This window comes from Periplaneta americana, chromosome 11 (assembly GCF_040183065.1).
Source record: "Periplaneta americana isolate PAMFEO1 chromosome 11, P.americana_PAMFEO1_priV1, whole genome shotgun sequence".
In the NCBI taxonomy this organism is placed as follows: Eukaryota; Metazoa; Arthropoda; class Insecta; order Blattodea; family Blattidae; genus Periplaneta; species Periplaneta americana.
Genome location: NC_091127.1, coordinates 133,378,199 through 133,393,781, shown reverse-complemented (window position 1 = coordinate 133,393,781; position 15,583 = coordinate 133,378,199). Strand labels below are relative to the sequence as shown.

Here is a 15,583-nt window from a genome sequence, read left to right as displayed (position 1 = left end):
TTTATTAATTTCACTGGTAGAAGACGAAGAATGTTTCAGCACCACTTGTGTGTGAAGAACTTGTTTCTTTTCGACGGAGCACGTTTTTATTTCTCACGTGAAGTTCAGTTTTTAAATGTTGTTCTGATTGTGACTTCATGGAGCACCCAATGCGTTTGTCTCACACTTCATACAGCACGATTTTATGATCGTAGTAAAGGAATCGTCAATTGAAATCCAGTCTTTTAACTTGGATGCGAATGGCAGTACTAGCTACTTGTATCACCTGATGTCAAAATAAGCTTCTTAAGAAAACAGAAAAAAAACTATTGTTTTCTTTCAGAGCAACTGATTGGGGGTGTTTGTTCGAAACGGTCATACCCAGAGGGTAGTTTTCACTTTTTCCTTCACCGCGTTAGCAGTATAATGACCCACTCTTCTCACTGATATTTATTCGTACTTTACCGTTACTTCTTAAGGGATATAGAAACTATTATCATTGCAAAGAGATGTCCATTTTTGACAAATACGTTATTATTTTCAATTATTAAATTATACAGGGACATCATTTTATTTTTACTAGCATTTTAATATTAACATGGCTATACCGTTCTATCAACGCCGTTTGTTATCCCCTTCCACGACAGGAGTTCGATGATACTGGCGTAATATACAAACAAATCACTTTACTAGGTATAGGAGGGAAGAAAAGTAGTTCATCCATTTAGGTAAACTAGGAAATATCGCGCTTTTGAGTTTGATCATTTTCATTAGGTTTTTGTTTAATCAAACTACAGTATTAACAATGAGTGTTTTTACTCACGAACTGAGCTGTCCATGTGGACGTATTCATTATGCAGTGTATATTATACCGTCTACAGCACATTAGCGCACAATATAGAGAATGAAGTTGAATTGAAAAATAATCATAATATGGATATTTAAACACATTTTTTAAAATAGTGGCCGTTCATTTCGATACAGACTTCAGTTCTAATGTGCATATTAACGCACTATAGACTACTGTACCTAATCCCAATTACTAGTTTTGTCCTTCGTACTAGTAACTAATGTTGAAATAATTCTGTACCTACTCTATAAAAGAGTACCTTACATACTGTAAATTCAATCTTCACTTCTGTCCGATCCGAAAAGATAAAATTACTCAGACATACTGTCTACTGTCCGTCCAAGTGGTTATGTCATAGGGTCGTATGAAGGGAGGAAATCACGTGACAGTTAATTAGTTAACGAGGCCCTTTTATGTAAGTTATTCAAAACAGTTGTATAATATTACGCAGACGTCAAATTCCTAACAGAAATTAATGTTCTCAGAAAAGAGCTGAGACAGCCCAGCCACTAGCTGGCGAATAAAAGCTGGTGGGTGAAACCGGGATACGACGTAGTCAAATGGACGACAGTACCTGTGCGAAAATGATTGAATATTGAAAGCTTTTTCGTCACTGGAAAACGCGAACATATTTTTGGAACGTACTGTTTACTATGACCGTAAGGCTACTATGCGGTCTTGGATCTGTGTGGAGGACGATTGAGCTTCATTAGTAGAAGAAGTGGGAGTGAAGTACATTAAAAAACTCAGGTACAATAAAAATTGAAGTAAAAATAAAATGATGTCCCTGTATTTATGCACTAGAGACGAAGGGATGAGCTTTGTAAACAATTTTAAAACGTATAACTTAAGAATTAAGTAGGCCTAAAAGGAAAATTGGTGAAAAAATGTGAATTCTTTCAAAATATGCAATATCCTCCAAAATATGTAAAGATATGTAATATATGCCAAAATATTTATTATGAACTAAAATATGTAAAAATATGTAACTTAAAACTTCGGAATAATGATCTCTTTGATATGATTCGCCGACATTTTAGCTTTCCTTATAGCTTCATACATAGGAACAGAATATGTAATTACATAAAATCCAGATTCTAGTGATCAGGGTTTAAACTGTACACAATCATGTCTCTCGATTAATAGCTGTTTATTACCAGCACGACACTTCATTCTGATCCTCAGAAACTAATACTGAACACTTATTTATAGGCCTATATATTTTTTCACTACGGATCGTCCTAGATAATAATTATACCAGTTAATCGAGAGCTTACTGTAGGCTTAGTATCGTCCCATTGTAAAATTCAGGTGTAAACTTCGGAGACTTCTACAAATAGGCCTACTAAATATAATCTAAGCTAACATAGCTTGCTGTCGAGGTTCCATATATTTTTATTACAATTTTTTTTTTGCCCTCTTCCAAAATTAAACTGTAGCCAGCAATTTCTTACTTGAAGCAGTTCTTTTTGTTTAATAACTAGCATTTTTAGGCTCAATTTAATTAATTATATTTTTTAAGATTAAAAGCATATATTCAGAATCTTTTGGGACCTGATTGAAGGCGAAAAACTTTCCCAGGTTTTTACGTATAGGAACAGAACAACATTTTTTTTTTTTTTCATTTTTAATTGTATTTAATATAATAATACATTACGTATATCCTCAATGTTGATATACTAGAAAGCAAATGCACAAACAAAGCGCCTCCCTCAAACTACACGCGCGCTATCTGTTGCTGCTAGTTCAGGATATCCCTATTGCAATTCTTTCTTAAATATTCTGCTAGGGTAATCAGATTCTGAGTGCTGATATTAATAGCTGAGAAGAGACGCTTACTCGCTGCGCCTTTGAGGTGACTCACAGAGCTGTCGGCATTGACGTAGTTGTTGATAAAGAGCAAGTTGGTCCACCAATTAGTCTGACAGCGAGATGTCGAGACATCTGCCGCTTGCTGGAAAAGAGGAGAAGAGGACAAGTAACTCTTCAGTGTGGCTTCGAAGAGGACTACCATGGCGTACGCCGGAGTCAACCTGCAACACAAGATTTAACCCTTAATTGACAAAGTATCCTATAGGATACAACATTTTAATCTATGCTATAATTTTAATACAATTACTACGGGCGGGTGCACACAGAATCAGTCGCGACGCGACGTAGCGAGGCGAGACGAGACGTTTTGCTTTACAACGCCTCGCGACAGCTTAACACCACAGTCTACTATATACAGTCACGAAGCTCAATACTTAGTAAATATGCATCCATAAATAGTTGCTAACCACTAGGATCGCTAATATCGCCTCATTACAGACAATGCTAAATAGTACCGGCACAGTCTATTGTTCCTAGCACTCTCATAACTCAAGCTTCGTGACTGTATATACTAGACTGTGTTAACACGGTCTGCTCTGTCTGTCTATATGAGAAATCATATTGTATTTGGTTATTATTTCCTAAGGATGCCTAATACGCCTAAAAATCTATAGGATTCAAAGAGTCTTAAAATTAAAAACTACTAATTTAGTACACAAACGTCTTTCTCTATGTTTATGACTACTTCACGGTTCACAATAAAGAAAAATAATATATTAAATCAATAATGAGTGATAGTATAGAGCAGAGAAGTAGGCCTACAACAACAACAACAACATATTATTATTATTATTATTATTATTATTATTATTATTATTATTATTATTATACACCTAGTGCCTTCATCTCATTTGCAGTTTCTCACATATTTTAGAAACCACATTATTGTCGTGATATTGTTTCAAAGATTTTACAGAACGTATTATTTCCTGTACTATATATATAATTTATTTCAAGAAATAGTCTGCCCAGGCATCCTGGGTTGCCAAAAACACAGAATAACACACATATAAGAATAGTAATGATTACAGTAAGATAGATGAGCCAAATTTAAATGTGAACTAGGAGCTTAAGTTTAAGAAATAATAAATTTGTACATATATTTGTAACAATTACACACTAACGAATAGAAAAAGGGGGGGGGGTATTATGATATTCCGTATAAATGATTTTTCAGAATTGCCACAGACCCTTTAATGGTTGAAGTAATTATTATTGAATAATGTGAACTACACAACAATATAAGGTTCGTTCCAACAACAGTCAGGAACCGTCCGTAACCATCGTGAGCATGCGCAGTACAAAAAAAAGTTCCAACACAATCCGAACCAGTCCTGAACCGGAAACATGTACTGCAGTCGGGCGTTCCAACAAGCTTTTGACACGGGTTCGGAACGGTAAAAAATAGTCCGTGGATTGAGGCATGTACGGAAGAGTACGCAAGACGCGCATGCGCATAAGCTCACCAACGTCTCCTGGATACTGAAGAAAGACATAATCAACTGTTCACATCATTGAGGTTAAAGATGAAAAGTGACAGTACAGACGAATAATAAAACTAGAGATTTAATTTAAATTTTCGCCAAAAAGAAAGGGAATGGAAATTATTTGGGTATTGAAACAGTTAATTACAATTTCAACATGCAGCTTTGATTAAAAGTATAATAAATAACGTACATACATTAATAATTAAAAAAATAACTATTTTTAGATGAGAGTCCCCCAGTACACGACGTTGAATTATCGGAATTCTTGCCTTCCATATTTTTTGTCATCTTTTTATAGAAAATGATCGAAATTCTATTTTCTGCAATTAGAATTAGCTGCGAAACGATAATAATTAAGCATCCCGTTCTTAGCAAAGATGATTACAGTTATAGCATCTCTGGATTTAGTACATAACGATCCGCGAAAGCGTTCCAACAGCGTCCAGCCCAGTTTCAATCCCATAGCAGATGCTGAACTAGCGCATGCGCATAAGATGGTACAGGAACCGTACATGAACTGATCCATGAACCGCTTGTTGGAACGAACCTATAGTATTTGTAGATAGTAAATCGTTCAATCATAGCCACTACTAACGCATGCGCAGTACACTGTAGCTATCAGACGGTCTCCTCGCGACGAACTTCTAGCAGTCATTCGATGTTGTCTCCCCGTGTCTGTGTCTGCTCGCGACCGTCGCGCCGCGTCTGATTCTGTGTGCATCGCATCATAAGAAATCAATGGGAGACAAGTACCACGAGACAAAATGTCGCGTCGCGTCGCGCCGCGCCGCGTCTGATTCTGTGTGCACCTAGCCGTAGGAAAACATAAATTGAAGCAAAATTATAAAATAGTGGTATATCGAAATGATAGCCGTCCAAATCTTGGATTTAAAATATCGGCATCCTAATCAATTCAAATGAAGAAATAAAAATGTAAATTAATGTTAGAAAAATACATAATTAAATTAAAAAAACAAATAATATTCTGCAACAAGATGTGGTAGCTATCAAAACCATAAAAATTTATCGAAAATAAATAATATACACTGAATATTATAAAGATAAATAGAAATGGTGATTGACGATATTCAATGAAGATTTTAAAATGGTTGATGCAATTGTCTGAAGAGTGTTTTCAGGAACCTTTAATTTTCTGAGGATCTCCAATGTAAATTTGGGAATAGTATAGTATAGTATGGAGATTGCATTAGTTGTTTTCTTTACAATCCGACACGGCTTAAGAAAAAGAGTGTGGGAGACAGACTTCTTCAAATTTAAGGATTAAAACTGCTCTAATCGTGTTCCGAAAATAATATCTCTTGCTCTTCATCTTAAAATACGACTTTGAATATAAATGTAGGCTGTGCTTTCGTCAGGCAGTGGAACAAGTGGACAGCTTCAAATACTTGGGGTGAAATACTTGCCTTTGGACACAACACTATGAATGAATTGCTTTCACCGGTTATTTAACGATGCTACATCAAGTGTGACGTTATCTAGCATCGTTGTAATTGGTAGTAGGAAGTTGAATCTAAGGATTCGCGATGAAATTACCTAGCATTTTCCTTATAGATGGGGAAATCATCAGTATATCCAGCCAGGTAATCAGCTCAACTGGGATTTGGACCTAGGCCCAAATGCAAACTCGTAGCGTACGTCTCGTTTGCTACCGCTAGACCACGCCAGGCAGTGACTTAACAGCGATATGAATATTTTGCTATTCTTGAATATATTCTATAACTTTTACTTCTGTGCAATGTATGGAATAACTGCACCAGTAGCCTATATTAAATCGAGAGTAACACTAACTTGTCCTGATCCTGGATCGAGAGCATACAAATTCAGTAGTGTTAAAAGTAATGTTACGGTTAACAGACGATCGATATCAACACTTATGGCCATAGGTTAAAGTTGTCGTACAGAAAGTAAGATTTTAAAATTTATTTGCAGAACGATAAGTTACATTTGTTCGGATCAGATTTCTGTACCTTTAAAGAAAAAAAAAACTAACTAAAATTATCATCATTAAATTCGAGGAAAATTCGTTCCGGCACCGGGAATCGAACCCGGGACCTCTCAGCTCTGCGCGCTGAGTGCTCTTTCCAACTGAGCTATGCCGGGACACGATCAACGGTGCCGGCCGAACTCCCCTCGTTGTAATGTTTTACGGCCTTACTACCTGCACTTTAGACAATGTAAGTCATACATGCAGGACAGCACATTTAAATGACTTTATGGCCATTTTCAACCTCAGTTTGTGACAATTGCTAACAGTTAATACATCACATATATAATAATGAATATATATATATATATAATGAATATATGTAATATATATAATGAATATATATAATTATATATAATGAATATGTGATGTATTAACTAAAATTATTTCAATAATTTATTATCATAATACACTGCTCTCTTAAAATGACTGAGCATATTTGGATTTAAATCAATAGCTTCCCAAAATTCGCTATGATGTTTTTCATATAAAACAATTTTTATCTCAAAAAGGAAGCAAAAACGAGCAATATTGTATCAGAAAACTTTGTTTGAAATATCTCAAAGAATAACTCCCTGAAATTCATGACACTATTCACGGTTCACTCACTCCCTTTTTGCAGGGAGCCCTTTAATTATTCGATATTGAAAGAAAAGCAAAGATTTAATGAATAGTGAAAAAAGTAGACCTGCATAGTTCTGAAAGAAGAAAATAAATATTTGTACAACAGAAGGAATTACTTTCAGATTAAACCTCGTAAAATTTATTACAACAGTTTGTTCTGGTAAGGACTTAAGGAAAAAGAAACGTTGGACGGAAATGATATAATATTTCCACAGTAGAAGATCATATACGTATGAAATTCGAAAATAGAAAAATTTACTTATTCGACAACAAATTATGAATAAATGAGAGAATTTATGGTGAAGATCCCATAACCATAACCTTGTTGAGCGAAACATTGAAATTGTATAGTTTGTTTTTAATGCTCTTGGATAAAAACATTATATTTCTAGATGAATCTGTAGAAATAGAGGAACGAGATGTTAAAATCGGACGATCATTATCAAATTGAGGAGATATCATGATGTTAAATTTCATACCAACTAGGAAGACGTCCTGAGAGGAGAAACGCGCGAGTGAGAGCTCTGGCTTCTCGTTCTTGAGAAAGTTTTCGTACTAGTCACCTCAAATAGTAATTAATGAAGCTCGATACACGAGCGCCTGAATCAGATCGTGATACTGCATACTAGTGCCTTATATACTTTCATAAAAGCAAAAGACAAAAGAAATGCATGTGAACAGAGACATATACAAGTAAAAGACATACAACTAGTATCATTTTGCACTGGTGTGTACTTTTGGGTGGGGTAGTGACAAGAGTGAGGATCGGGTGAAATTACGCATGCGCGGCCAGACGTCTTACTCTTCTTGCATGGATACAACTGTACCTAATGAACCGGTTCAAAAATCAGAAATAAATGTTAAACCGGACGTTCTATTATTCATGTTCTTGAGTAAATATGGAATGTTTCCTAATGAACCTGTGCAAGTACTAGAAGAAAGTATTAATGCCACACGTTCTGTTAACTAAATATAGTCCACCGCTGTGGAGTAAAGGTTAGCATTCTTGACCGTGAACCGAGCGGACCGGGGTTGCAATCCTGGTTGGAACAATTTAACTGATTGAGGTTTTTCCGGGGTTTTTCCTCAACCTATTAAAGAGTAAAATCCTGGGTAGCTTTCGGTACTGGATCCTGGACTCATTTCACTGGCATTATTACCATCTCATTCAGATACTAGTCGTAAAATAGCCAATTAAAAAACTAAATAGAATAATACCTCTACTGTGACTGTCAGTCGCCTAGACTAGACAGTCCGGTTTCGAGTTCCGGTCATGTCTGAGATTTCCCATTAAAAAATCTGCAGTGAGACTGGCGCACAAGGCCGCAGCTGGAGCTTTCTGGAGATCCTCCCATTTCCCCACTTTAGGCATCTACATCATTTAGTCTCATCTCCATTCCGTTATAATTTCATAGCGTTCCCCGATGGCCGGTTGGTGAGGCACTAAGCAAGTTGGTCTACAGACGAGTGGAGTAATGTGCTCGAAACCTGGATACACCGCGAACCTGAGTGTTTGAATTATGGCATATTTAACGACGCTCACAACTGTAGAGATTATATCAGCGTGGCCGATGTGCCGGAATTTTGTCCTGCAGGAATTCTTTTACATGCCAGTAAATCTACTGACATGAGCCTGTCGCATTTAAGCACACTTAACCCTTCAATACTCTCATCATAATTTTGTGATACCAGTATGTATGTATGTATGTATGTATGTATGTATGTATGTATGTATGTATGTATGTATGTATGTATGTATGTATGTATGTATGTATGTATGTATTCACACTGCAATGGGTATATACCCGGTGGCAGTGGTAACTAATTACACTCAATAATGACAATAATAAACTTATTAATTAAAAATACAATTAATAATACTAATAATTAATACTAACAATAATTAATAATAATAATAATAATAATAACAGGGAATATACTAAATTAAATGAAACGATCACTTAAAATAACATTTGAAATATTCTAAATTGTATCTTAAAACTAAGATCGAACTAAAACCCACGAGTATGATATGTTCATATCTGCACATGTACCTTTCAACATTACACTCATTTCGCTGTCAACTCACTCACTGCACTGGAACTACGACACATTTCACTGATTCTATCCTGATTTCACTAACACTTCAAAAACATTTCACTGTTCAAATACTTTGCACTGCCACTATAAAGTATAAAGCTTCACTGACAGGAACACGTTTCACTTACACAGCACACTTCACTGACACGACATACTTCTTCACTGATACAACACACTTCACTGACACAACATAATTCTTCACTGATACAACACTTCAATAACAACATATCATTTACACCCTTTGAATACTGTGTATAATTACCGTCTATTAGTAAGATCCTTAAGCCTATTTTTAAATGCATTTTTGGTTGTTGGTAAAGCCTTTAGTAAGTCTGCAGGTAAAGCATTCCAGTCCCTGATAGTACGATTGAGAAAAGAAAACTTTCCAGTGTCCGTCCTCTGCCTTCTTTCCCTCAATTTATATGAGTGGTCGTTCCTTGAAGAGTAATTTGGCGGCTGCAGCCTATTTTTTATTTCTCCCCAGGCAGGCTCACCTCTGTATGTTTTGAACAGTGCGCATAATCGAATTCGCGTTCTCCTGTCCGTGAGTGTGTCCCATTTTAATGGTGAATTTTTCCGACAACACTTAAGAGCCCGTTTTTCAATCTTTTCCAGTGTCTTAATATGTACTCGCGCGCATTACATTATTTTGTAATCAGTCTCTTTTTTTAATAAACAAATTATTTACAGATATACATATGTAATTTTACAATATACATGTATATAATACTAACATTACCTTACTGACTTTACTGAACTGTTTGTGATGTAACAGTGTAACTCTGAAATATAATATTTAAATGAGTGATATCAATAAAATATAGGTCTAATGAGTGTTATGATACAAACATTGTAAGTAAAGACTTATTATTGTTATTATAGTATATTAATTGTTAGTTATTATAAGGTACACTCAAGGGTCACAATTTCCTACTCCTAAAATTTTAATCACTATTGGGTTCAAGTACATATCTGTTTGATACGAGAAGTCATTGTTGTGTAGTATAAATATTTATATTACAGGATAAAATAACCACTGCAACAATAGAAAATACGGGTAAGATGCTTATGAACGGCTTAGAAGAATAAATCAAATTACAAATAAGGAAATCGAAAATTATGCTCTTGTATTCTCGCCTGTTAAAAACACTGGCGTTAGCACTCGCGCGGATTACAATTGTAATCCAGTCTAAACACACAAACATATTACTACACAGAAAAGAGTCAATTACTTCAAAACACTCCCGACAATAGGGCTAAACTGTAACAGGAAGGTACTGAAAATTTCACGCTATCAGCACTGAAAGTGGAGATGTGATGACGTAATAAACAGCAGTGGATTACAATGTATGCCGCGCGAGTACTAGAGGGTTAAATGCCATCGACCTGGGCCGGGATCGAACCCGCAACCTCGAGCACAGATGACCACCTCTATACCAACTGCGCTACCGAGGCCGACGCGAACCTTAGTGTAGTCAGCTGGTGCTGGTGGGGAATCTCCTACCTGAGAGTCAGCGCAAAAGTTCTTTCTGGTAGAGCGCTAGTATTTGTCTTCTTTTTCAGAATAATAGAATAACTTATGATTGAGTAAAGAGAATGTTTTACTTGTGAACCTATGCAAGAAACAGACGGTGATATTGAAGAAAAACTTTCTGTTCTGTAAAATAGAATATTACCTGATGAACCTGTGTAAATAATGGAGCAGGATGTTGAAGCCAGATATTCTGTACCTCATGCGATTGAGGAAGACGTACGAGATGAGCAGACCAGCGAGCGTGAGGAAGGTGTCGCCCTGAAGCGACGAGTTCGTGATGTAGAGGCGCGACCAGTCAGTCATGTACTGCCAAAAAACAATAAAAATATCACGAATACGACACTTAACTTTCTGTTACGTTTGACACCTTTCACAATACTTCCATTTCTTTGTTATGCTGTGAATGATGATAGACTATCACTGTTCATCATTTGAAAGACATACTTAGGCCTACATGACACCCAGAAGAGGTGCAGTTTGGATTTTTCCCATTCCTGGCGATGAATGATTTCACCGGATTTCACAAAAAGTCCAAACTTCACTTCTGAATAATCCACCATTGCTCTGTCCTCATTTCGAACAATATGAAATCGGAATATGTATAAGAACTTTGTGTTAAATATTAACGTACCTTGTTAACATGTTTCGACCTATTTTCGGTCATATTCGGAACTGGTCGTTGTTGGTCTTGGCGCTTCTTGTTTCCTGTGTGGGTGCGTTCGTAGTGTAGAGTGTATGTGTTTTGAAGTTGAGTTGTGTGTTTAGAATATCGTTGGGGTGTGTTTTCGTGTGTCTGTATATTTCATATTGTTCTAGTGTGTTGAGTTTCTGGCTTTTTGGTTGGATGTGCAGTATTTCCATGTCTGTGTTGATGTCTCTGTAGGCGTGGTTGGTATTTATGATGTGTTCTGCATATGTGGAGGTGTTTTGTAACTTTGTTATGGCTGTGATGTGTTCTTTGTAACGTGTTTGAAATGATCTGCCTGTCTGTCCTATGTAGAAGTTGTTGCAAGTGTTACATTTGAGTTTGTATACGCCTGTGTGGTTGTATTTGTTTGTTTGTGTTGTTTGTGTGTTGAGATGTTTTTGTAGAGTGTTATTTGTTCTGTATGCGATGTTGTAGTTTAATTTTTTGAATGAGGTTGCAATTTTATGTGTGTTTTTGTTTTCGTATGTTAGTGTGATGTATTTTTTGTGTTCTTGTGTTTGTGTTGTATTCTTCTGTTTTTTTGTGATTTTGTTTTGTCTTACGTATTATGTTGTCTATTATATTGGGGTTGTATCCGTTTTCTTGTGCTATGTATTTGATTGTGTTTAGTTCTTCGTTGTAATCCTGTTGGTTCATTGGTATGTTGAGTAGTCTGTGTACCATTGTTCGGAATGCAGCTTGTTTGTTTTGTGTGGGGTGGTTGGATGTGTTGTGTATGTGTGTTGTTGTTGTTGTTGTTGTTGTTGTTGTGGGTTTTCTATATACTTTGAATGTGTGTTTGTTGTCTACTTTTGTTATTGTGATGTCTAGAAAATTTATGGATTTGTTGTTTTCAATTTCTAACGTGTAGTGTAGCTTTGGGTGCATTTTGTTTATGTGTCGATGTAGGTTTTGGATCTGTCTTTTGTTTCCTTTGTATAGTATTAGTATGTCATCTACGTATCTGTGCCAATATATGATGTTGTCTGCGTGTTTGTTGTTGTCTTTGTTTAGTATGTATGTCTGTTCTATGTGGTGTAAGAATATTTCTGCTAGTATGCTGGATAATATTTAACACAAGAAAGTTCTTATCATACATATTCCGAAGTGATACACTGTTAAAAGTTGTGTAATCAAGATGCAATATGAAATCATTTACTGTCCATCCAAATAAGATAAATTTCTGTTTCCATGATTCCTCACAAGAAGATATTCTTTAACATCCTCAAATTAAGAAGATATTTGCTTTCATTTACAAATTTACGACTTTTGCATCTATGACACCACCGCATGGTGAGTCCTCATGTTGCGGATAGAGGAGGAGGCCTCCAGATACGGAGGACAGCTGCGAAATGAATAAGCAGTCTCGGACAGCCGATAAGGAGTGGTCCTCCAGCATGGGTGTTGGGCGAAGGGATAACAGCCTATTACCGTAAAAAACAGATTGTTACGGAGGCCCACCATAAGCACATATGGGTGAATCCAGAAATGTGTAGAGAGTGTTAGTTGGGAGGCCGGAGGGAAAAAGACCTTAGGGGAGATCGAGACGTAGATGGGAGGATAATATTAAAATTGATTCCAGGGAGGTGGGATATGATGGTAGGGACTGGATTAATCTTGCTCAGGATAGGGACCGATGGCGGGCTTATGGAGCGACGATGAAATAGTAATGAAAATCGTTAATTTGCGCGGCTCTCTCCACTAATCTAGGTTTAAATTTTCAAACTCGTAGACGATAATGAAAATTTAGGGAAGACGAAAGTTATTAGCATGACTTCCGTCAAAAGGGAAGTAAAGCTGGGGTTTCCTTGTCGTAGGCTTATGTTACGTAATGGTATATTACGATACATGGTTGAGAAGTGCATGATTTTTTGCATGATAGTATATTTTGAAAATAATATTTTTAAAAAATCTTGATATACAATACGTACATTACACTATGAACAGCTGACTGAAGGTTAGCAGTGTGGCCAACGTACAAACTTCGCCATCAACTTCAGTGTGAAGGAGTAAATACGATTCAGATAGGCCTACTTGTAATATTTCGTGTTCAATTGAAATAATTTGTATTTCTTTTTGTTAAGTGAAGTCTGAGTGCTTTAAATAAAGTCCAGTACATTTCGAATGCAGTGATTTGTTTCGTATAATGTATATTAATTAACACTGCCTTTTGCGTGTGAATTTTACATGCATTTTAGAATTGTGGCATACATAGAAGGCAGTGGTTCTCTTTATAACTCTAGAGCAGTTATTTGTAATATTTAAACATAATTATGTCTCGGCATAGCTCAGATGAAAAGAGCGCTCAGTGCGCAAACCTGAGAGGTCCTGAGTTCGATTCCCGTTGCCTAAAATAATTTCTCTCTAATAATAGATATATACTTATCTAGATTGGAAACTCTGAATTCAGTAAAATTAACTTTCAATCGTGGCGGTAGTTTGTTGTAACGATGAGAAAACACATTATCGTGCAAAAAATAATTTTGTCCCAGGTAGAGGGTTCCAGGTAAAATATTCCGTCCGTTTCTCTCCCACGTCAGCATTTGGAGATGGCACAATGAGTCATCCACGGCCAAAGTGTGCTTGGACTTGTAATCTCAAGAACACATTCAGCGTTGTTAAGACAGACAATAAGATCTTACTTCCAGTTTGTAAACAGTGATGATGATAATTATTTTGATATCAATGATAACGATAACTGACGGATTCATGAAATATTAAATTGTCGTTAGTTTGTGGTGCTATGTTTCTCAGAACCAACATTACGCTCAAACATTACCTTTCAAACATAAACTGATATGATATTATTGTGCTTTCGACTCCAAGTCGAATTTATCTTCGTGGCGATAAGGAAAATATGAGTGTAAATATAATCAATAACAGCTACACGTGTCAGATAATGATATCTAATACATCTAAATTGCAATAATCTTATATAAGTAATTGGTGTGAATTTTAATCAACGATAAATGCTTTAAGTTCACTAGAAAATTTATATATTTTAGTCAATAATTTAAAGGCACTGTATCAACTACTAGGTTATATAGCGTCGGTGGAATTGATGACAGCGAGATGGCATTTGGCGGGATGAGGCCGAGAATTCGCCATTGAATACCTGACATTCGTCTGATCATTGGAGAAAATCTTTTAATAAAGTCAACCAGTTAATCACTCCAAGCGAGAATCGAATCTAAGTCCGAGCGCACTTCCTAACCCCAGGCAATTGCATGTGCATATTATATTCTAATTAGAGGATCTCACCGTCCTCTATTGAATATTGTGTAATCAATGGCTGTGTGTAGTCATCACGTAGAGACACTTATCACAAACCTAAAATATAAATTTGTTAACATACTAAAGAATGTTTGTAGGAATGCAGTAATGTCGGCTACACGAGCTAATATGTTGGCTGGTTCCACAGAAGAAAACCTGGAGAAATATAGCTTGTGTGAAAGTGACATCCCTTACTTTACATGTTATGCTCCTATTACGTCCTGTGGTGTGATACAAACGCTGTCTGAGTGAGCATCGCAGAAATGTTTACTTCGAAACATTCGTAATTCAATGAAATGCTGATTATAGTGAAAAATAAGACATTGCTACAGTCTCGCTATTGGAGAAGCTATATGAAGTGTATATAATATAAATATTGAAGATGTAGACAGTAATGTAAAATATAAGTGAATCATGATTATGTTTGTAACCCATCTATACACTGCACGTATTATATTCTATGAACAAAATAATGTTTTTTTTCCCCCCCCAGAAAATTGTGACAATATGCATATTACTGTTCCTTTATACAGGGTGTTTCAAAAATACGGGGCATAATTTCAGGTATGTATTTCCCACATGTAGACAATCAAAATAGTTCATTACAACATGTGTCCGGAAATGCTTTATTTCCGAGTTATGGCCTTCACAACATTGAAATTCACCGGAACGTTTTTCTTTCCGCAGGTCGTTGCCGTCAAAGGAGACATTAAGAGGGCACTCTGACAGTTCATCCCGAGGCGAAGGTTACATTCAGTGTTGTGTAGGCGTTAGACTGTGCGACATGTATTCAAATCAAGAGCTGGCAGAGATACACTTCATGTACGGTAAGGCGGACGGCAATGCTGCGCTGGCTCGTCGTTTGTACCAGGAGAGGTACCCACAGCGACAATGTCCAGATCGGAAGACATTTGTACGTCTCCATTACCGTCTGTGTGAGTATGGAAAATTTAACTCTCCTGGTTTGGGAAGGGGACGACCAAGATCTACAACTCCAGAAGTACAGGAGGAGATTCTGGAGGCTGTGAACATGACTCCTTCTACCAGCACACGAAGGGTAGCGTTGCAAGTCAATGTTCCTCATACGACTGTCTGGAGACTGTTGAAAGAGTATCAATTGTATCCTTATCATTTGCAACGTGTACAGGCCCTGTCACCAGCAGATTACCAG

The 15,583-nt window shown here is 36.5% G+C and overlaps 1 protein-coding gene and 1 non-coding gene across 3 annotated transcripts in view; both read right to left on the bottom strand.

Annotated features, from left to right (window-relative positions):
- LOC138709349 (nose resistant to fluoxetine protein 6-like) overlaps positions 1-15,583 on the bottom strand; it is an 86,217-nt gene that overhangs the window by 25,576 nt on the left and 45,058 nt on the right. For both annotated transcript variants that reach the window (XM_069840058.1, XM_069840059.1), the window contains exons 6-7: positions 10,594-10,757; positions 2,694-2,862 (exon numbers count right to left, since the gene is read on the bottom strand). In XM_069840058.1, coding sequence (XP_069696159.1) covers positions 2,694-2,862; positions 10,594-10,757 — 333 coding nt within the window. The remainder of the gene's footprint in view (positions 1-2,693; positions 2,863-10,593; positions 10,758-15,583) is intronic.
- Positions 6,234-6,310, bottom strand: TRNAC-GCA (transfer RNA cysteine (anticodon GCA)). Its single transcript has one exon. It is a non-coding gene; the product is annotated as a tRNA-Cys (tRNA).